General features: G+C 32.6%; 2 protein-coding genes and 1 pseudogene across 3 annotated transcripts; all 3 read right to left on the minus strand.

Annotated features, from left to right (window-relative positions):
• Positions 1-1724: 1724 nt before the first annotated feature.
• On the minus strand, positions 1725-6692 carry LOC143574649 (uncharacterized; annotated as a pseudogene). Its single transcript, XR_013142634.1, has 15 exons — positions 6558-6692; positions 5788-5882; positions 5583-5696; positions 5398-5502; positions 5246-5317; positions 4693-4805; positions 4469-4603; positions 4300-4368; positions 4106-4196; positions 3922-3993; positions 3730-3830; positions 3518-3635; positions 3321-3380; positions 2878-2988; positions 1725-2123 (listed from the first exon to the last, which is right to left on the minus strand). The product of XR_013142634.1 is annotated as an uncharacterized LOC143574649 (transcript).
• Positions 6693-8574: 1882 nt separating this feature from the next.
• Positions 8575-15416, minus strand: LOC143574644 (aspartokinase 2, chloroplastic-like). Its single transcript, XM_077059218.1, has 13 exons — positions 14898-15416; positions 14744-14823; positions 14630-14670; positions 14274-14428; positions 14031-14180; positions 13850-13945; positions 13660-13776; positions 10772-10891; positions 10597-10689; positions 9707-9823; positions 9336-9452; positions 9172-9234; positions 8575-8877 (listed from the first exon to the last, which is right to left on the minus strand). The coding sequence occupies exons 1-13, from the start codon at positions 15291-15293 to the stop codon at positions 8746-8748; spliced, it is 1677 nt and encodes a 558-aa protein (XP_076915333.1). The 5' UTR covers positions 15294-15416; the 3' UTR covers positions 8575-8745.
• A 3606-nt stretch (positions 15417-19022) lies between these two features.
• On the minus strand, positions 19023-24720 carry LOC143574642 (uncharacterized). Its single transcript, XM_077059215.1, has 11 exons — positions 24687-24720; positions 24512-24603; positions 23956-24028; positions 23575-23853; positions 23219-23275; positions 22883-23150; positions 21681-22510; positions 21249-21571; positions 20853-21143; positions 20353-20797; positions 19023-20173 (listed from the first exon to the last, which is right to left on the minus strand). The coding sequence occupies exons 1-11, from the start codon at positions 24718-24720 to the stop codon at positions 19023-19025; spliced, it is 3843 nt and encodes a 1280-aa protein (XP_076915330.1).

A 24720-nucleotide genomic window follows, 5' to 3' on the forward strand; every position in this document is an offset into this window, starting at 1 on the left:
GGTTGAATCAAATTCATTTATCAAGTAGGTAGAAATCGTTGGTAGAAGGAATTCTTTTTACTATCCGGCGGGGGTTATTTGGAAGACTAAAAATAAGGCGATTTTTGAAGCGGACGGGTTGAATACGGAACTTATTTTCGTGTCTATGTTACCTTTCCCATTTCTCTATAATAAAAAGGCAAAAATAAGGCCAAGTGGATACAAAACCCTCTAGAAGATACCTGACATCGTCGTCACTAAAAGGTCACTTATTGCGTTTAAAACGAAAACGATTGAAAATATATGATTTGATATTGTATGTTTTTTTATAATAACGAAATATATTAACATAACATGTAATACTAAAACTTTGTATTAATTTGACCATAACAATGTCAACGTCCGTCCATCACATTCACAATCAAGTCCATGAGATGTAGGATAGTATAGTAGGTCGATTATGTTCATATGTCGACAAGTGTTTTACTACAATATAATATATCGTATAAGTTTAATGTTTAATTACTTCGTGTCACCATTCACCAATGTGATGATTTATTATGGCTGGGAAAGAAACCTTTGTAGATGTGGACAAGATATATTATTTATATATTACCCAAAAACATTAAATATCATTTATTAAAAGGTTTGTTCTGAATCAAATGAAACTGATGCCCCGTTTAAATCAAAACAAGTCGGTCAGTTTAAGATCTAAACAGTTTCATTCATGGTTTAATTTTCACAGTTTGTCGTTTTAACAACTTGGTTCGGTTTGAAACATGAATTGACCGTGCACCTCAAAACGACCATCTAATCTATATTGTTTATATGTATTTTTTTGAAATTTTTATAAATATGTAGTTATGTGTATGTGTTATTATCATGAATCATCTTTATCCATTAATACAAACTATGAAATTATTGATTTTGGCAAGGGAACAAAATGAGTTCAAACCGCCCACCCAAATCATTAAAGTCTCAAACCGGACAGTTCCGAGCACGAGATGGTTTTATAAGTTGTTTTCTAAAACTATAGCAGTAGCTCAACTTAGATTTTTTGATAAAACCGGTTGAACCGAACAATAAACACCCCATATTTCAGAAATGTTAAATTTCATGTAGAAGGGAATCATATTTTGGGAACATGAGATGAAATATCATTCCAAATAAAACAAAACCGATAAAACTAATTAAATGAAGCAGTCTTCATTTTTTTTATATTTAATAAATAGGTAATACAAAAATATGATTATAAAAACTATAACATTATTTTTAAACTGAAAATGATTTTTCTATTGTTTTTTTTCGTATTTACATTATAACATATTATTTATGAAAGTAAATTTGTCTCATATAAATACAGATTATTAAATTTTGGGTACAACATCATAAAGTGTCATTGAAGATTTGGGGTCTTGTGCAATAATACTACATCTTTTATGTAACTAATACATCTTTTGTATACAACTCATACGTCATAACTAACCGATGATAGCTGCCACATCGCATGTGTCTTTTGTAACTAGGCAACACAATTTTGTATATGGCATATCAATTAATTTCATTCATCTCTTAGTAAAGTTTTCTAATTAACCAAAATAGTGAAAACGGATACCCAACGTCCCAACATGTGTCAAAAAAACAAATAAACCCGTTCGCCACAATGTGCAGATAAAATATTATCCAAATTCACAACTTTTTACATGAATCAGTTAAAACTATTCACATTAAATTATTCTAACTTTAGAGTGAGCACAAGCTACACAACTCAAAACAATTGATGTTATTCACATTCCTACAAACTACATGTAATCAAACAATTGATGTTAAATGTTTATAGTACAAATGAATTGACATTTTACACACAAGACACTTTAGACCAACCGCCACCGGTCCGCCGCCGACAGCAATAGCACAGGCAGCAGGAGGGAAAACACAATCACAACCTGAGAGTTGATCTATGCAGCCACACAGTAACAGAGATGCAACAAATACTGCAGACAATAGTAATTAGTAAGGCTGTATATGCAACATCAAGAACCACCATGCTCCTGAGTGGCTATCAGTACTTGCTCTTCTGTTGTCATGCCAATGATCTCGTTTGCACGCTTTAAACCGACACAGTAATACCTTCCAATTGAATCCTACATTCAATTATTCATAAAACCATTATTTATTTATTTAAAACAATTAATAACTAGTGCATAATATATGATTACAAAAATTATATAATATCAATAATAAACAAAATGATTTAGCATAGTCAGGGCCTAAATCGATGATAATTATACGATTATAAATCGGGCCTTAAGTAAAATATAAATTAAATAACTCATATATAAAAAGTAAATTATACGATGATAATTGGGCTATAAATTTTACAATTTGGGCCTAATACGGTTTGGGCCTAAATTTTACATTCGTTAGTGTAAAGGACAACAACCATGGCAAACATCCAAATAAAGGACAAAGAGTGAAACTATTTTTGATAAAGGACCCATTCCATAATCTATGTAATTCAAAAGGACAAAATTTGTAATTTTTTCTTTTTTAAATGTAAAAATATAATGCGAGTTAATAGGTTTACTAGCAATTTTATTAATATATATATATATATATATAAATTATTTTTTTTATTTTCGGGCCTCCGGGATGATCGGGCCTAAGGCAGTCGACTTCCCTGCCTCCCCATCCCAGACGGCCCTAAGCAGAATTTATATATTAGTAATACACTTTAGGCGAATTTGAACTTGTTTGACCTTTTCAACCTATTTGACTTGTTTATTTTTAAATCTATATATATATATATATATGTATATATTATTTTACCAATTTGACCCATTAGCTTTAGGAAATAAAAAAAAATATCCAAAATTAGAGGAAATGATGAAATCTCACCCTTGCAACAATGCCCATCTTTTCTAACTTTTGGACTGCATCATGCACATCAAAGTTGCAGCTTGCACCAAACTCCTCTTTAATTAGTTCCTCACATTGTAAATCAAGATCCTATAATAATATCACAACTCAATAATCAATATATATGTTATAGAGGGAGAGAGAGTTCGGGTCGAATAAAAAGAGAATTTTGTTAGAAGCGTATGAAGTAATTTTATTATCTTTAATGCGAGTATAGTATTGATGTAACAATGTCTAAACTAATTACAACAATGCATCTAACGTGTAACAGTGCGTCCAAGTTGTTAAGATTTGACGCATGAACAGATTATGCGAATATAACGGCGCATATAAAGCCACTTGTAATTTAACTATGCATATACCCTAGCAAACATGATTTATGATAAACAACAACAAACATATTAATTAATATTCATGTATACCTTTAAAGTCACTTTGCCTTGTTCCATCAATATAAAGAAAGACAATATCACCTCTTTTACCTGCAAATGATTAAGAGAAGATTTACACTTCTTAAAAAACTAATTGCACCCCTTTTCTGATGCTAAAGAAAAAATAAAAATAATAAATAATAAATAAAAAAAGTAAACAAAAAATAAAAAAAGTATAGAACACTTGCTTCTTGTTGAATGACATCATCACACAAATGAAGAAGAGTGCCTTTTCCACTATCCAGTTGTTTGTCATACATGGATTGAGTAATTAAGTTTTGATATGCAACCATATTTGCCTGAAACCTACAAACAATCATATCAGTATTATTAACTTCAGCGACATAATTAGCATTCATAGGATGAATATTAACTGCATAATACGAACATCAAAACTCACGTGAAGTATATTTTAGCACAGTAACCGATAACAGTAGATAGAACAGCAAACATGACCCAAAATTCAGCTTGAGGTGTCTCAACTGAACCTATAACAGCCACCTAAAAAAGGCATGGTATGTTAACCAATTGTTGCATTTTAACAAGGGTATGTGTTATGGTGACTTGTATCACATAAATTATAAGAACTAACCAGCCCAACTACAGCCGAGATAAGGAATTTCACCCAATCCATAGGGGTCAAACTTGGATTTTTCTTCTCTGGCTATCAATAAGAAATACAAATTTTAAGTTATATCAAACAACAAACTTGTAAAATAATATTGCCACAAATAATAATAATAATAATAATAATAATAATAATAATAAACACTCACCAGGACTAATTCCATATCTGCCATTGGGATGTTTTTGAAATGCTTGACGTGAATTCCCCGTTCTTTTTCTTCCTTATTGGTGCTCGCTCGCCTGCATATTAAATTATCAAAGCGCTACGATTTTCATATCATATTTGTAAATATACAAACTCTTGTCGCCATTAATTTTGTATCCAATAATAAATAAGTCGTACCTGTACACGACAATTATCCTATCAAATGTAGGTTCTTGGATTGTAATCTTACTCGCCAAATTCCTTAAACTGGTGGTAAAAAACAAACACAAGGAAATTGTAAAAATAAGCAAAATACATAAAATGATAAAATTCAAAAATAAATTAGACTTAGCTCACAAGTCATAACCTGATCTCCAAATTCTCAATTCGGACCCTTTCAACACATAAATCATCGGGACATTCTTCATTAGTAATTCCATCATCTTTCTTTTGGTCATTCTTGATTCGCACACTCGATTTTTTAGAAAATAGCTTTCCTAGCCTGCAAGCATTATGAGAATTTAAATATAATAAAATTTGAATGTAAAAAGATCTTTAACTTAATAAGAAAAAATATATGTAACAACTTGCCTTGTTATTCTCATAATCGAGGCCCATAGACGTGAAATAATCATGTCCAACTTTTCCATTATAAAGTAATCGGTAGTTTTATCGATTCCAATGCCTCGTCGAAAGATGACATACTACAAATCGTTTTATTGAACCATTCAGCCAGAAGTTCGTTTATTTAATATACAAGCAAACATGAACACATTTCTCATTCGTTCATTTATGTTCGTTAGTTTACGTTTGTTTAAATTCATTTGTTTACGTTCGTTAATATATATTCAATTTTTTAAGACTTGTTACAATTTAGTCTGGTTCTAAACTTCTAATGACTTTTTAGGCCCAACATTGCTGTTCGCATTTACTTTTAATTGGTTTTCACATCATTATCTTTGTTAACTTATTCAGTTACATTAGTCAACCGTTCGTTTATATTGTTAATGAACATAAACAAACAAACAAACACGTTCGTTTTCTTAACGAACAAACACGAACAAGAAAACCCTGCTCGTTTAACTGTCCATATATTATATCATTTGGTTACAGTTAAACAAACGACCATGATTTATAGCAATACCTTATCAGCAAAGTTGGGAAGATTATCATGGTGATGCTCTTCAAAGTAACGTTTCAAAAGATTCTTATCAATCTACAATAAACATTAGCAGACATAAAGACAATAAGTATAATTTATAACACCTAATATAGTAAGCTATGACTGCATCAAACCTTGGATTCATCAACTTTGATAGGAAGATTTAAAAGATACTGGCCGGACTGTGCAATATCTATTTCCTCATCGGAGCATATCTTAAAATTACTTTTCTCCATCACCTGCAGCCATAAAAATTCTGGTTAAAAAATATAACATTTTGAAAATTAACTAATTCTATTATTATATTTGGCCATGTTACCCTAAACATATATGTGAGGAAATTCTGTTCAAGAACGTCAATTTCTTGTTCTGATAGGTTTTGCTGGTCAAGTTTCTGGGCCCCGTGAACAGGATCAAAGAGCGAATACAGTTGCTGCAAGTATGAAAACCACAGAATTTAAAAGTTTAAAACCAACTTTTTAAAAAAATCTTGAAAATTTTTGGTTTATAGCATGAATTAATACCATGAGATCTTCAAACTGAAGAAGATACCATGCTCGAATTGTGTACTCGACCCTCTTGCAGAGCTTCAAGAATTCTGTTCGGTCAGTTTGGCGTTCTGCAATGATAATAAACTTATTTAAAAGCTAGAAAATTAATATTCTAGCTCGAACTCTTGTAAGTCAAAACCAGCTGAGCTCGAGGTTGAAAAACGACTCACGAGCCGAGCTCGAGCTTTAGAAAAAGAACTCGAAAGGAGCCGAATTCGAGTTCTCGTAAGTCAAAACCAGGCCAGCTCGAGCTTGAAAAAACGACTCGCAAGCCAATCTCGAGCTTTAGAAAACGAACTCGAAACGAACGAAGCTCGAGAAAAAACGACTCGCCAACCGAAAAGGTTAATAAAGAGCTCGAAACGAGCTCTGTCAACTTGAGCTCGGCTCGTTTACACCCCAAACGGAATCACAAAAGATAAACAGAGAGAAACTCTCTTAACATATTTTATATTAACCTAAATGGATATAATAAAGTTACATAAGTGATAAGTGGCCTTTTACATAGCATTCTAAATATAGAAGGTTTGCCAACTTCTCTAAATAATAATCACAGCCTAGCTTAATAATTATTAAATTAAATAAGACCATAAATAAACAGAAAGTTTGAAATAGTACAATTAAAAAAAAGTGAAAATAAAAGCATATTAATCTTCTTCTTCTAGTATGATCAGCAATATATAATTAAACAGTACTCAATAACCTAACTTCATGATCAGCTATCTATAATTAAACGTGGTTACCGATGAGACCGGTGAGGTGCATGATGAGCCTAGGCTTCAAAATTGGGGATAACGGCTTCACGCTCCAATCGAATCACTTCCTTATTATTCTTACTGCTGCTGCTCATGTTCGTTTGCTGTAATTAAAACCCTAGATAGATCAATTGAAGCAAATTATTGTTGTTGTTTCAGTCGTGAAGCTTCGACAATCAGAAATTGATTTCAGAGAGAATTGATTCCAAAGAAAGCGGACAAGGAAAGAAAGATAACAATAATAACAATAACAGTTATACGGAACCAAAACTAACGGCCAGGTGTCAACTGTTAACCCACTTTTTTACTTCTAACGGCTTATTTAATAATAGTATTGAATTAAAAAAACAAAGTTAAAGCTTGTCAAGATCAATTTATAATTTGGGAGATTAAGTCTTTACATAGATCGAACAAGGACCATATTAATTGGTTGAATTGGTGTAATTTTGTCTTTATGTAGTGACGTTTGTTAGTATTTTTGGTTGTCCTTCGGCTTGTGGAGGGTGCTTGCTCGGCTCTTTTGCCTGTTGTTTATAAAAGTATACTTTTCAAAAATAAAAAAGCTTTGGGTTCGTGTGGTTTGATATGTTAAGTATTTTAGTATTTAAAAATGTATTTTTCTTAAATGGTTAAAAGATGTCATGGTTAAGATTTATATTATATAACACGTCCAATCCTTGGTGTTAAATTCATCCAAATTTTCTATTGAATACGTTCATTTGCTTCCCAGATGAGTATCATTTTAGTCTTTTTCACACCTTTGAATATATATGAAATATGAGTCTTAATAAAGTAAAATAAACAAAAAAAGAAAAGTAAATCTTATTATCAATGTACAATAAATTATTATAACTATTAGTATAATATATAAAAAAAATTATAGCTTCAATTGAACAGAAAGAACTATAACCGGTATTAGAAAGACTGAGTGAGCTTTCTTTGCTCGTGTCCGGCCGGTTGCTCATTTTCTTCATGTTAACAAAAGAGTCTACATGAATGTCATGACGAAGAAAACATCTAAATAGTCTCACATATGTAAGAGTGTACTAACATGAATCAATTATCATTGATGTCATGAATACGTGTGTTTTAAACACTAATATGGTTGACATTTGGAAACAATAGTAGACAATGATGGGACCTTGCTTTAGCTTATAAGAGCATTCACATCCCATTCCATATATTTTCCCTATAATTTAGCTAAAAACACCATTTCATAAATTTATCTATCATTTTTCAAAATTATTTCACATTCTTTTCTCTATTCATATCCATAAATTAATTATTTATTATTTTTTTCTCTTTTGTCTTATTATATAGTAAATGATGATTGGGAGATATGTGATATATTATATGGTATGGATAAGAAATGAGTCCCTATATTTAGAGATTTACTTTAGTTGCTATATAACTCATCCATATAATAGAGAATGGATTGGAGATGTGATTTTGATGGTTTTCTTAAAACTTACCATAAATTATATGGGTTTGATAACTTTAGAGAATGGGTTGAGAATGCTCTAAGGTTCTCTTACACGCATATATAACAGGCTTCAATAAAACTCTTATGGGAATTCGTAGAGGCAATTCTCAACAAGACACGATTTTATTCCAACTAATATAGCCATATAGGTGTAGAGAGAGAACCTATTTGGTCACGCTTGTGGGGTGGCTAAAGTAGTAGAGCATGTATCTCAAAACTAGAATGCTTATAGAATAATATAATTACCATTCAAATCATCAAGTGTAATATTGAATTGTATGTTACATGCTGCGCACTTAACCACGAAATGGATTGTATATTAACTATAGATAATATATTTAGATAATAATATTATACAAAGATACTTGATGATAAGAATATAGAATAGTCCATGACTAGAAACCATTAAATAATTAAGAAAAAATATATACAAACAAGAAGAACACCATCCATATAAATAAACCCCACTTGAGTGCTTGACTGATTAAGACATTGCAAACATAAACAAGTTAAGTAAAATAAACAGTTCAAATAACCAATTCTCAAACACCCCCCATAACCTTCCATAGAGTCACGAGTGTGACAATCGTTATTATAACACAAGCGTGTAACTTAATCATCCAACGTATGCTTAATAAGCATATGTAGGATTATCCAAACCCAAACAATCTTAATCATTTTCGGGCTAAAGGTTTAGTTACCAAATGGTAGCGAGCCATTCTCGTGGACTAGGTCCTCACCCATCTCACTCTCAAAGAAAGCCTGATGAAGAGCCCTCACGCATTTTTCTGACTCATTGTCGTTCACTATCAACGATATGTTCACCTACACAAATAAATAAAGGAGAGACGAGTTGTCAAAATGGGCTCGTATATAACTATATGCGGTCAGGTTGTGTGGTTTGACCCTTTGACCCGACAACAATTTTCTATTTATTTTTTCGTTAAAGCCACCATATACTAAAACTACTTACAAGCCAGTAAGTCACTAAAGTATGTATCTGGATTTATTTATATACCAAAATCACGCCGAAGATAGTAAATGACAAAAACACCCTTGTCTTTTACTAGATTGACTTGTTTCTATATAAAAGGAATGCAATAATAACATGTGAAATACCTTGGATGCTCCTTGAGATATCATCTGAACATTGACCCCGTTTTTACGCAAAACTTGAAACACCTAAAGTACACATCAAAGGTCAAAACTATCAAATTAAGAAAAACTACACACAAAAGGTCAATGCAAAGGAAATTATGTTTGACTTTAGTATGTAGCAATACCTTCTCTAATATTAGTGAGGACCTTTGAACATTCCCGATCAATGAAATAATTGATCGGTTTTGTAGAAGATTCACTTTAGCAATTTTTTCAAGTTCTTCCACAACATTATCAAGTTCCTGCTTATCATACAGATCTCCAGTTATGTACCAAACTATTTATATATAAAAAAAATAATAACTTTATTTTAATCTTATATTTCAAATTATATAAGATTCAAAACCAGATTCAATATGTTGCTCATTTTAAAGGTCTCATTAAGATGTTTTGAAAATGCATATGATATACATTAATTTTACTAATTATGTTTAATATTTAATAAAGTTTGAAATTTTGTCAATTTGCAAGTGACATCATGAATTAAAATACTTGCCTGCTGAATCAACTCCCTGCTCCAAAATTTTGAAGGATCCAACGTTAATGAAAGACTAACTTCACTAGTAGCTACAACATCCACTGAAATACCCAATTCTTCAAAAGTTAAGAAGACCTACATCATGTGAAAAATAGAAAGATAAACTAAATCGGGTTTCCGAAAGAACAACGGATAGTAGTGGTTGCAAAATGTGTGTTGAGTAACGAGTCACAGGGTATTTTTTTAGTTGGGGCAATTTCATAGAATAGTAACAAAGTTTTAAAAGTGTTCCAATTAGGTCACTCAACTTTCATATTTATTAAATTAAAGGTTTTTACATGTTTTTTTAGCCTTTTTCTTTTTTGTTTCTCATAGGAAATATTTTTATCTTTATTTTGATGTTGACGTTGAGTGGCGACGTGGATTTTATTTTTTAATTTTGAATTTTAATTCCGGCACCCACATCTTATCCTCCATTTCTTTCTTGACGCACAAAAAAATCGGTGAGACTCGATTTTGAAGATTTAATGACCCGATTTGAAGAAAATATGCATGAGTGACCTAATTGGAACACTTTTGAAACTTGGTTACTATTTTATGATATATTCCCTATCGTGTCAAAACTGGTTAACTCATTGGCATTTTAATTCCTTCTTTAAGTGACTAATGCGTTATATATGAATACACAGCTACATTTCAGACTACATTTGACTTGTTTCCTTTTTAGTTAAAGCTTTAAGCTTATCCCATTTGGCCCACTTCCTTTTCAAATAAAACCTTGAATGTATCCCATTTGACCAAAAAGTCAATGCACTTGGCCCGTTAGAGATAAACAAAACCCAAATCGACCCGTTTGGATATACACGGGTCCAAATTGCCATCTTTGGACAACAACATTATCCGTTTACCTTGGCTAGGAATCCAAATTGCCCAAGCATGCGAGTGCTAACAATATCCAACATCGTTACATTGCGTTTCAAAACAATGCTAGTCAGTAGTGCCTGAAATTAAGGTTGTCAGACGTTAAACGTTTCAGAATTATGACATTAGGTTTTAGATTATTATGAGTAGTGTGCTGCTGACCTTTGACATGTCCCTTGATTTAGTGATCAGGGTACCTGGAGCACTACGGTTGTAAGAATTTTTAACCCTAACAGGAATGTCACCCTCTCTTGCAGGCCTCATAGACTGTGGATGTAACACCTACAAAAAGAGAAAAAACGGTCTCAGAAAAGAAAAAAGGGAGAATAAGAATTAAATGTAAAAAAGTAATGTTTCCAGATTTTCTCAATAAAATTTATCATTTCATATTGAAAGCAATTTACAAACAGCTCGAGCAAGCTACTTAGTCTAAAAGAAGGTTGTTAAAATCAGAGGTGGCAAAATGGGCGGGCTGGGTAACATGTCAGAACGTGCTTGAGTTAAAATGGACTGGGTCGGCTTAGGTTGACCATACAACACCTTTTTGTCCTTCATTTCTTAATATATAATTAAGGGTTTTACTAACCATACCCCATGAGGTGACTGGTTAGAAGAAACGATTATTAGTTATCAACCAATCATAATCAACTGGCAATCAAGAAACGAAAACTGATTATTTTGTTTTCTAATATATTTTTTTAAAACTTGTTGGTAGTTATACTCTTAACTAAAGGGTATATGGTAAGAAAAATCCAATAACTCTCTGGTAATTGCAAATACAAAAACAATATTATTACAATAACAACCTAAATAGTTGAATAAAAAAGATTGAGAAGGTTGTATACATTAAAGATAGACTTTAGATGACTTTCTGATTTGGGCTAAAAATAAACATATTATTATATATATTCCCTACTATTTTGAGTGCTTTTGAGCTAGTTTTTTATTGAATATTATTATTAGTTGGCTCATATGTGAGTTTAATGGTTTCAAGGCACAACGAGCTAAAATAAAGTATTTTTACTAAACCTGAGAGAATTTGTAAAACGTTAAACAACTTTCATATCTATTGGCAGTTTTAGATAAAAGAATATGTTTGTGTCATAAAAAAATGTTTTAATAAAGCTAAAAGCTCATGAAGCACCCTACTTGAGAATTGAGAAAAAAAATATTAATACATTTTGTTTGTTTTGTTTTGTTTTGACAGGAGACATGTATTCGAGTTAAAGAAAAAATGGGTATTCCATACACATGGCATTGGGCCCACATATGAAGTTGAAAGAAATCTTGCAAGTTGGAAGAAAGAAAAAAACGTGAGAGATCAATTAAGGGTTGAATTGTGTGGGCCATTTGATTGAAAATAAAAACCCTACAAACATCAATATAATTATTATTCTTTTCATCCAAGAAAACTTTTAGCAGCCGTCATATATTACATATATTATTAGTATTTGGGACGTGAGTTAAGAGGAGACAAAAAGCTGCAACATATTTTACTATTATTATATATATTTGTTTGAGGGATTGTTGACGAGCGGAAGATAGCAGCAGCATCACAAGTCTCAACACTATTATTATTATCTTCTTTTGGTGTGGTGGGTGTCGCAAGCCAACAGAAAACAATAAGCAGACAAGTTCCTCCATTACTTTAAGCTAGCAGGCTCGTAGCTTAACTATTATTAACTCTTTTTCGATGAACTCTTTTATATTTATTTTCTTGTTTTGAACATGGTTATTGGCTAAACACTTTTAGTTATCTAGGCTTGTGATGATGTTTTGTTGATTGTTTTGGACTAGTCGGTTTTCGGGTTTTGTTTATGGGATTTTGATTAATTAAAAGTTTTGATTAGTTTTATTGGATGTGTCTCATGCGTATTTACTTTTGATTTGTGTCTGAATAAATGTTTCACATGTTACTTGATTGAATGTCTTTCGATTATAGGTTGCATGTTAGGGTTGTTTACTGTGTGTTTGCAACTTGTTTATGGTTTATTGAGCTCATTCACCATAGAAACTGGTTTTTGGCATATTATTAGAAGTTTATATTCGTACCTACTTAAATATCCGACGGGTGATAAGTTGTCGGGTTTGTTTGCGTTGTTAGGGTTTTAGGTTAAATTATCTGACAGGAGGTTTGGCTATTTTTGCCTTAATTTCACTGTTTGCCCGTGTCCTTTAAACTATTCAAAACCACCCCGTGTACTTTGGTGCATTGAGATAGTGAAACCGACGGGTTAGCTGTTTTATAGGGTAATTAATCATAATTGGTGAACTGACAGGTGAACTAATAAGCCGGTGTTTTTACATGATCTCTAAGATTTCTTTTTCAGTGACACCTTGAGAGTGATTAAGGATCCATTAAGTTTCCTAGATTTTCATATCTTTAGATTCCCGGTTCCCATAACATTTTCCCGTAACTGATAAAAGCCCGAGTCGTCACAATTCGGATTCCTTGCCTAGATAACTCTTACTCTCATTTGATTTACTAAAGTTTTTATTCAGTAATTTAATTTTCTAGTTTACTTTAATTTATTTAAGTATTTAGTATAATTAATTATTAGCTTTTAAAATAAAATAAATAAAAATCCAAAAATATATATTTTCTTAATTATTACTTTAAATTAGCTATTAGAACTAGTCTCGTTATTTAAATTAGTGTCTCTAGGGCTCGATAATCCCGGTCTTCCCACAGCTATTCTACACCCGATAGGTTCACTTGCCTGTTGCTAGTGGTTTGGTTTAGGGTATTCTAGGTTTTTATTACTCGTTGTGCTTGGTCATTATTTGCTAGATATTTATATACCACTTTGCGCACATCACTTTCAAGTTTCAACACAGTTGGCCCGTTCCCCTTAAACACAACCCAAAGTAACCACTCATAAGTAAATAAGTTGATATTGCCACCACTAAAAATTAAGGAAAATAAAAAGGGAAAGAGGACAATGAAAGGTTTCCTTTAAGAAAGAAATGGGTATCATAGCCAAACATTAAATTATTTTTATCATTTTATGCCATGAAAAGAGCATATATAAAAAAAAGTAAATTAATACCTGAGCACCAAAATATGCTAATTCAGCAGCCTCATCAAATGTTAAATATGGCACAGGTTTGGCACCTGGATATAAGTTAGGATCACACGTCAAAACACCATCCACATCTTTCCAAACCTGCATAACAAACAGTAAATATTATTCCTTTCTCAAGGTAACAAACAAGACGTTATACTTGCACTTTTTAAACCTGAATTTCTCGCAAGTTCAATCCTTTACCAATGGTGGTGGCGGTCAAATCACTACCACCCCTGCCCAATGTAGTCACTGCACAAGTTCTCCAACCCTATAATTAAATCAATGTTTGGATTTAATTAGTCATTTTCATGTGAGTGAGCGTTCAAAGACATTTAAAAAGATAAATGAAAGACCTTTCCAAGGAAGCCAGTAACAACAGGGATTGCAGGATCACTAATCCAATCACCATTAAGTCTACTTGCAACAGCTGGATAAGTTGCTTCTAGAATATCCGCGTTGGTAAAGTCATCTGTTGTTATAAAACCAATATCAAATGCATCGTACTGCAAAAAAGAAAAAGAAAGAAACAAAGAGTTAGCAAGGCATGAAATTAGAAACATTCAGTCATTGATTTTATCAACCAAGAAACCACATACTTGACGGGCTTTGACACCGATTTTATTCAAGTAAGCTGCAAATATTCTTGTGGACATACATTCCCCAAACGAAACCAGGTAATCTCTTGCACGTGGAGTCAACTCTTTCAGTACAGAAATCCCATTAATCAGTCGCTCTACCTTTTCTAAGTGATCTGCAAAGCACATCTCACAAAGTCACAAGATATGAAGCCACAATACCATATGAAGTAACAAAAAAGAAAAGATCAGCCCAAATGATTAAATGTTGAAATCAGAATAGACATTAATGACCTCATTATTAAATAACTGTAAAACAATAAATTTGAGCATAAAACTCTTTAATAATTAAATTATTGTAAAAACCGGAAGCCTACCTGTAATGATTGATCTGTCTAATCCAAGTTCATCCACTGTCCTGGTATATACACCAATGCACAGTCAGCATAAACTAATGTATGTAACTTTATATAAAAAATCTTGATTTTTACCTATAGTGCAGTTCTTTCACAAAACTCAACTCCTCAATCTTAGACACATCAGAAACACAGCTTGCAGCCTTTTCTCCAGCCTATATGATACAAACACATATTTAACTTTAAACCTTCTTGAATAAACAGATAAAATATTAAATATTGCACAAACCACTATAAGCTTGTTGGTAGTTTTGCCCATAGCAGACAAAACTATCACAGGATTCTCTTCTGGAAAGCTGAGAATAAGCTCAGCTACTTCTTTCATTCTAACAGCCGACGCAACTGAAGATCCACCGAACTTCATCACACATGATAGTTGGTTGGCTGATCCCTTTAAACCTTCAACTGCAGGTTCAGCTTGTACCAAAACATCAGTCTTTTTCGCATCACAAACAACCTTCAGACCTCTTCCCCTGCTTGAAACCGGAGCCCTAAGTGCTCCACATAACTCAGTGAATGCATCAAAATTAAGCCGTGGCTGTGAGCACAAAAATTGGGACCGAAGATTGCTCTTTGAAAAACAATAAGGTGTTTTGATTCCACATAAGTGTGCAGTTGTTGCCATTGCAAGTTGAAAGAGCTAGACTGTTTATTAATAGGCTGAGAGAGCTAGCTAACTGGCTAAGCTGATTAGCTCTCCCTGCTACAAACTAAAATCTTCAAGGATTTGATCTGATTACGAGCTTTGTATATCAAATTATTATGTATAAAAAACCTGCAAGTATCAGAATACATGTGTTGAATTAAAAACTGAAGATTTTGCCAATATGAATAACGAACAAGTACTAGGGGTGTAAATGAGCCAAGCCACTAGCGAGCTACTCGAGATTGATCACAAAAGGCGCGTATTGAGCTGAGCTTAACTAACTCGAGCCTAAACATAAGCTTGTTTGATAAACGACCTAGAGCTTCAGTTATCGAGCTCTATCCGGCTCGCTAGCCTATTGTTTATGTAATTTTTATTTAGAAACTTTAATGTATATAGTATTTAATAATTATTGTTATATAAATACTTATGATAAAAACACTAAACAATATGTATTATTTTATATATAAAGTTATAACTAAAAGTTATATTTACATAAATTATATCGTAAGTATTAAACATTTAAACGAGTCTGTTGTTCATGTAATTTTTATTTAGGATTTTTAATGTATATTTATTTAATAATAATAACAATAATAATAATAATTATTATTATTATTATTATATAAAAACTTATGATAAAACACTAAATAATATACATTATTTTATATATAAAGTTATAATTAAAATAATTTATATGTATATGTGTTAGTTAAACAAGCCGAGCCGGAGCTTTAGATATAGAAATTGTACTAGCCGAGCTCGAGCCTCTATTCGGCTCGTTTACATTCCTGTGAACAACTGAATAAAACTCGTGCATAAAATCATGAATCAAATCAAATGAGCTATCGAATTGACTACAGATCTGCATTCATAACGAATCCGATTCAAAATATAATAATAATAATAATATCGCCTTCTGTTGATTCTGTTTAGCATCACTGCACACGTAATCAATGCGAGAAATTGAATGAAACAGTGAATTACAGGTCATAATTCGCAAATTGAATGCCGTACCTGAGTAGAAAGTAGAAACAGATTGGGAGAGAATAACAATAATATTAATTAGTTAGGGTTTAATATTAAGTATGAATCGCCGCGGCGCAGAAACAAAAAATCGGTAATGGCGGGACCTTGAGAACGACTAGTGGACTGGTGGTGGCTGGTGATGTTAAAATGATATTATTATTATTATTATTATTATTATTATTTTCTTTTTTTTTTTAACTTACATATAAACATACTATGAATTCGACTTCTGAGTTCTGACCACTATTAGACCTGATGCACGAGAATGAATCCATAAATCCTCACCCCTTGTCGGGTTTAAACCCGGGATTAAAGCTATGATTCGTCATTTCACTCAGATATCCTTTGAACCGGCCCGAGTGAAAATCGAACTTAGGGAGGACAGTCCTCTTAGACTAAGGGGTATACACCAGTAGGCAACCTCCACTGGTCCTAGGTGGCAGCCACACCTCACCAGTCTCACTTGGACCCCCCCCCCCCCTTTACCTGAGGCTACTAATGGTGCTCAGTCACGTCAGTAACCCTTTTCCTTGCTTTCATGTGGGGTCTGCCGCTGGAGATTGGTGTATTTTGAATATTTCATAAAAATTAAAAAAAATAAATGAAGAATGATGAAAAGTGGTGTATTTCTTTGGTTGAAAGGTGATAAAGAATAATGAGAGAAAACTAAAGTAACGAATTTAAGGAACGAGGAATAGTTGTGTATATACCCCTTAGCCTTACCAGTAAACCAAATTCTCAAGACTATTATTATTATTATTATTATTATTATTATTATTATGCAACTCTTTGGTTTTGCTTTGGCCTCCTTTCACTATCAATGTCTTGTCATTTTGCATCCGTTTAATTTTTTTTACATAATTGATAATTGTAACACTATGATTTATAATAGTGTGTGTGGGACAAGGGGTCGGCAAAGATGGACCACACCTTATGGTGGTTTTAAACCAATAAAACTAATTCATACGTATATATCGATAGTGAACGGTGGATAATGCATGTTCAAACTAAGAACGTGATCATTTATTATGGTTGGTGTGAAGAAGGACTGAAGGAGTGTCTTTGGTAAGAATTGTGAGAGGGGAAGGGGGTTTGTCAATGTGTGGAGAGAGGGAGAAAACTGAGAATGTATAGACGATGCGTGTATAGACGATGCGTCTGTAAGCCCTTCATTGAAAACACATGAACACGCTCTTTAAGAAGGAATATGGCTTCTTTTAAAGACACGGAAAGATGAACAGTTGTTTTCCTTTGTTCATATGTATGCCATGAAACTGAAAGAGTGTTTTCATGGGTCAATGGGTGTGTCAATCAAGGGAAGTGAATAAATATAAAAACAAGACTAAACCATAAAATATTTTAATAACTGTAAGTCTGATTTTGTAGTCTAAAAACAAATAAAACCACTTTTAAATAGTTGTTTTGATAAACAACATTCTAAATATACGAACTCTATACATAGTTATGTACTGTTTTGTACATATATACGTGCATTTTTGTATAACCACATGTCATCTTATGAAACACAATTATTTACAACAACAACAACAACAATAATAATAATAATAATAATAATAATAATAATAATAATAAAATTACATAGACGTGTGGTTCATTGAAAACTAAACTCTCATATTCACAGTACAGTAAACAATAGTTGGTCACTATATACTCATTGTTACCCCCATATAAGTGTATTTCCAGGGGAGGCTCGTAGGGTGTGCGAGCCGCACCATCGGCCGGGGCATATAAGGTATGGGGGCACAAACATTATTATACATATTACACACACATATATATATTATCTCATAAACCATAGCAAATAACCTTATTTTTAATAGAACACACACACACACACACACACATATATATATATACTAGGTTAGTTGCCCGTGTAGAACACGGGTTTAAGAAATTTTATTTTATAATTCTAAAAACATTTGAAATATTTGAAGAAACAATGTGGTATTAAATATTAAAGGTAGAAGCATATGTTTAATTTACTAACACATTAATCTTAAATATTATATGGTTGGACACAATATAAATGGTAACATAAATGGTAGATTTATTCATGTAAAGTGAAAAAAGACACAAAAACTGATAAATTGTTGAAACTAAGGAAGAAAGTAAGTTACAATCAAATTTGACAAAGTGAAACATAAATTACAAATCTCGAAATATCTCTTTGTAAACAACATTAGATGTCTTATTTGTAAGTTTGCCATCTGCGTCGAATATTAATAATTTGACTCCGTCTCTACTCTTCACTCTTGATAGTGCCACATACAACTGTCCATGGCTGAAAACCGGATGCTTTAAATACAAACCAACTTTTGATAGTGACTGTCCTTGGCTTTTGTTAATCGTCATTGCAAAACATACTGAAATTGTAAATTGTCTTCTCTGAAACTTGAAAGGAATCTTGTTATCTGTAGGTATCATATTTACTCTGTGAATATATGTGCGAGTACCAATATTACCTCCAGATATTATTTCAGCTACTACGACATGTTTTTTAAGAGATATGACTCGCAGCCTAGTACCATTACACAAACCAATTTGATGGTCAATGTTTCGGAGTAACATAACAGGAACACCCACCTTTAAGACCAATCTATGATTTGGCAATCCGGAAATTTTAAGACCGTTTAACACGTCGGGCGAGTATAAATTTGCTTACAACGGATCAACGAAGTCTTCTGTTGGACAGATACTATCTGAGCTAAGGTACTCCTTTTCATCTCTGGGAAAAAGTGAGATCAATCGATCATTAATGTCTTGGACATCTTCATTGGTAGGTGCAAGTATTGCTCTTTCACGAAAGAATTCAATATTTTTGATATTTTGTAGAATTGAAGGATAAACAAAATCAATTAAACTTTGAATCGGATCATACGAGTCATTGATCAAAAGATCATGAGGTATGTCTATTGTTGCTTCACCATCATTTGAACCACCGACATTTCCCTCGCCTATATCCAACAGCCATTTAGCAAACTGGTTTGTCTGCTCAATATCAGATGCTTGAGCTCCGATGGTTAACCGCATGTTTTTTGTTAACCTAAGAAGTTTGCATTTACCCCAAATATAGGAAGAACATAAAGATGCATTCACAATCTGTTGTCTGCTTCCGTTTGTAATAACAGGAAGAACTTGCCTAAAATCACCACCAAAAACAATAACTTTACCTTCAAATGGGATTCCCGAATTGATAGAAGTATTAGGAGTTAATACGTCCGTCATTGTTCTATCAAGAGCTTCAAATGCATGTTTATGTATCATTGGGGCTTCATCCCATATAATCAATTTTGTTTCCTTTAGTAAATGCGCATCATCACTTCCTGGTTTTATGTTGCAAGTTGAGTCCTCGTTAAGATTTATAGGAATATGAAATCTGGAGTGTGTTGTTCTACCTCCTGACAACAGCAATGATGCAATACCACTTGAAGCAACATTCAATACAATTTGACCTTTAGATCGTATTGCCACAGATAATGTCTTCCACAAAAATGTCTTTCCTGTTCCACCATAGCCGTAAAGAAAAAATACACCTCCTTTGTTAGCTTCAACTGCGTTCATGATTTCGTCAAACACTTTTCGTTGTTCATCTGTTAATGAACTTATAAGGCTGTGAGACTCATTTTGTAAAGTGATTGTGTCATAAGAGAGTTCGTCAACAATTAAACGATTGTTTGAAGAAGCTATAGAATCGTGATCAGGATACGGCATAGTTTGAAATCTACGTAGGCTTGAGTTATTTCGAAGTAGGTACTTCTCAATCTCACACAAAGTTAAGTTCTTAATTTGAGTTTCTGGAAGTGATAAATCTGCAAAATTGTATTAATAAAATATAAACAATATTATATGAAGTACGTATATGAACAAAACATAAAAACGAAAAACCAAATTCATTAAGGATGGTAAAAATTGAAAATTTATAATTAATCTTCATTTGAAAGTATAATATGGTTCATATATTTTAGTACTGAATAACGAATTGGAGTACCTGGAATATTCAATATTCTTTGTTGTGTGTAAATAATGCCATCTGATAGATATTCCCATGTTTTTTCCCACACAAAATCAGGTCTAGAAAGAGAGCTGGACAATAACATTGATCCAAATAAAGCACGAAGATAATAACCAGAACCGGATGCACTCGCCTCCTTAATTGCTTCAATATATTCCATGTCATCATCGAGTAGTCCACGTGCATAGCAAGCATCTCTAAATGTAGGATATGTCTGGCCATCTACCGTTCGAATATCATCAAAAGATTTTGGTCCTTTGACTTTGTTTAGAAGAATTCTTAAGAAATACGCCTCACCGAGAGACGGAGAAACTTGATGAATTCTTCCAATTGAAAAACCCTGCTTTAGGGATTCCGCACTTTCGTTGTTCAAGTTTCCAAACAAACTTAGTAGGAAATTCAACAAAAGTAAGGTTTCGTGCTTCGTCATTAATTTGGTTACACAACATCCAAGCTGAAAACATTGATGAAGAAACTGATGGTTTGTTAAGGACATCATCAATATCATCATCGGGCCCGTACGTAACCTGTTGTTGACCAGGGAGATGGAAAGGAAGCCTAATTAATGAAGGCGAGTTGTAATGTACTTCAAATGCAAATATCCTCCATGCTGCTTCACACGCAGAAAGGTATCGACAATCATAATATTCTCTAATTTCATCTCTTGCTTTATCTTGATCATCTTGATTGTCAGCGTCTACAACAGCAACTGTAGCCCTGTCAGGACCTTTGTTAATGTATTTGAATAAATACTTTATGGATGCAGCCTGATTACACCACTCAACGTTAATATGTGCTTGATATCTTTTCAGAAGCGTTTAATTATATGGCACGACACTTCTGTTGTCTAAGTCCACAACAGACTTTTTAACTGTGCATCCAGAATCTCTTCTTCTGTATATAGGATAACCATTTGAATCAATAGAATTGTGAGGTGTAAACTTTTTAGGGAACTTTTTAGAACACCTTCTATTAATCATGCATGAACAGTTCATGTTATCATAACCACAAGGACCATGCATCATGAATTCACTCACAAGGGAATATAATTCATGATCTTCCTTCTTGTCTGGAATCTCGGCCGAAATAAACGGGTCAATATGATCAACGGTAGGAAGCTTGTGATCAGCATGCATGAATAAACATATATGGGCATGAGGCAACCCACGCTTTTGAAACTCTACGGTATAAACAACTACATAAAAAATGAATATTATTAATGTTCGATATAAATTGAAAGTTGCTAAAAAGAAGACTATGTTTAACAAATACTATTATATTAAGTAAATAATAAAGTAAATCACCTGCTTGAACCTTTCCCAGAACTTCGTCTTTTTTTAAGTCTTTGATTATTGCATCAAGCTTAACTTTAAATAATCTACACATGATGTCAGGCCTGTCTTCAGGATTAATGGTGGTACTATTCAGGAATCTTTTAACTTCAGGCCATTTAGGATTGCATGTTATAGTTATGAAAAAATCTGGATATCTATACCACCTACAAATAGCCATGGCATCTAGGTAGTTTTGCATCATGTACCAAGAACCTCCGGTAAAAGATGAAGGTAATATCACACGTTGACCAACGCGGGACATGTCTTGGTTTTTGGTGTTTTTTAAGTTATGAATATTCTCATATGACTCACATCTAAGAACCTTTTGTTTTTTACGTATGTAGTTGAGTCTTTCGATTTCAATCATTTTGTATATATCAACTAATTGTTGTTGAAAAAGTCTTCTTCCATTCGGAGGCAATGAGAAAATATTTGGCCTATCTTGAATTCTGTACGCAAAAAATTCTCTCATTGTGCAGTTTGGCCGTTTACTTTTTTGTAAGCTTCTAAAATCTCTATGAGGGATGTCAACCCTGTAACAATCATCACCGTAAATATAGAAAAGTGGATATTGAAGAGGAACGTATGAAGGATGCAATTCACTTATATGCTTTAGACTTCCCGTTTTAGTTTCAACAATAATGTCTCGAGGCTCAATATTACCAATATCACCAACAATCAGCGCAGCAACTTCAGAAGAACTCGGCAAGTTGTATGTTCTTCCATCTTGTTGTCTTCTTCCAATAAGACGCAACTTAAGGTTAGCATGAGGATTTTCTTGAAAACGATCTCTTGCCATCCTATAAGATTTCACCAGCTCATTATGAGAATCTAACATACGCTGTAGATCCTTTATTATCTCAAGATCTAGCAAGTTGGAACCTCTTGTAGATTGTTTTTTTAATTGACTGGTAGGAATAAGAATATTCGTTTGTCATTATTTAAAAAAATGACATAAGGTCAAATGTGTAAAAATAGTGAATTAATTGAGTTAATACATACCTAAATAAGCATTGTCTATTTGAGACTTCATTTTCCGTGTCATATATGTATAGTTGCGAAAACTTTGGTTTTGATCCATTCTCTGGCAAAAGACTTCCAATAGAATGATAATTCTGACCGCTAATCCTAAACACGAATGGAGCGTTACCTCTATTAATGGAGGAATCAACCTTTCCGCCCATTGATTAAACACGAACATAGAATTGTAGCGTCTAATGTTCTTTAAGAAAAACTTGCTTTTAGGACCAACATTGCTAAATAGATCTTTGTAAGCTGGCGGAGCATCTTTAAATTCAGGTAGCTCGACCTTACCGTAACCACAACATAGGAAATAAGTTGTTTTTCCTTCGTTTTTTTTTCCTATTCCACCCTCATTTTTCCACAATTTTGCATGGCATAATTCACATATAAGATTCTGATCACCATGATCCAAGTAATCTGTTAAATTAACTGGTGGTCAAAAAATGTATGTGCATTATTAATTGGAATTGTTGTATTATAAGTACCTGTTGAGATTCCTTTGAATGGGTCTTTAACCAAAACTTCGACATCAACTTCTTCATCTGACGTCAAGTCAAGCATAGGTATAGGATTTGTAATCCGCGAGTTACTTATTAGTTTACGCTTTCCTTATGATAACTTTGTTAAAGAAGTAGATGCACAATTGCTGGATGCCATGATAGGTGAAGAAATATAAACTCGACGAGTATCACATAATGAGGTAGACCTGTTGTTTTTGGAAGTAGATGCCCCTGGGGGAAAAATTAAGATTTAAAATATGGTAACATGAGCAAGTTGATAATAACTGATATTATCGTTTATGTTTAAATTATGAAAAATAACCAGTAAACGGGTATCTTACCTATATTGATATCACCTAATGAAGTTGGATTCTTTGTATTTTCATGAAAAGTTTGCAAACTGCTTTGATTTGTAATCATTGTATTTGGTGTCACATTTTCTTTGCCCTGTGTAATTGATGTAGAATTTATTGATGACGAAAAAGGTTTATTAGACTTTTGGGTGTTAGGAGCAATATTAGATCTCCTGCTATCTAGAAGTAGCTTTCTTGATTTCCTGGCCTCTGAAGCATTTAACTTACGAACGTCGGCTGAAGATATAGCGGTTCTTTGCATGTCCCCTACATAAAGAAAATAATTGTAGAAATGTTGTTCTACACGGACAAATTTAAATTTTGTGAATTACAAAAATGAACGTAATATAATACAAATTGAAAACTTACAATTTGAAGCATGACCGTTGACAGGCGCTTTAGAGGATGATGCACTTTCAGGGGTGTTGCTTTTAGACATTTCCTTGTATAATAGAGTGCAAATAGAAGTATAAGAAATAGATTTACAAAGTAAAAACAACTATTTAATGTTATCTATTGATTTTATAATATCGATAAATTAAAATGTTTTTGTAATATGACTTAGTGTTTTAAAATTACATATACAATTTCATTGAGCATTTACAGTTGAAAACTTGAAATTCATGCTAATGACGTAAAGACAAGGAAAATAGCTTGTAGATATTACAAAGTACAAAAGTTTTATATCTAATACGAAACTATAATAATTATGTTATATATATATATATATATATGTATATATATATATATTAAAAATTAAACTTGTATTTGTGTTTTAAATCTATTGTAGTTAAGGATAGATTGTATATTCTTTTAAAGGTAAAACGTATATAAATGACTTGAAAAAAATCGATGCTAAAAACTAAACACATTCCCAGTTTAGACGGATTGAAACTTATAGCAGTGGGAGCAAGGAATTATTTACTTGAACAATATTGGATTTATTGATATGTTGATCTACTTTCCTGAATTTTACCGCCTCTGAAGCATTTGCATAACGAACGTTGTTTACATAAGCTGTAAAAAATAAAAAAAATAAAATAAACATATTATTAGATAATGAGTTAAATTTAACATAAGTAACAAATAAATTTATTTACCATTAGAAATGTCAGATAAAGTAGTTCTTTGCAT

Source organism: Bidens hawaiensis, unplaced genomic scaffold (genome assembly GCF_021521415.1).
Source record: "Bidens hawaiensis isolate Kalapana, Puna unplaced genomic scaffold, B.hawaiensis_p1.1 tig00027069_1, whole genome shotgun sequence".
In the NCBI taxonomy this organism is placed as follows: domain Eukaryota; kingdom Viridiplantae; phylum Streptophyta; class Magnoliopsida; order Asterales; family Asteraceae; genus Bidens; species Bidens hawaiensis.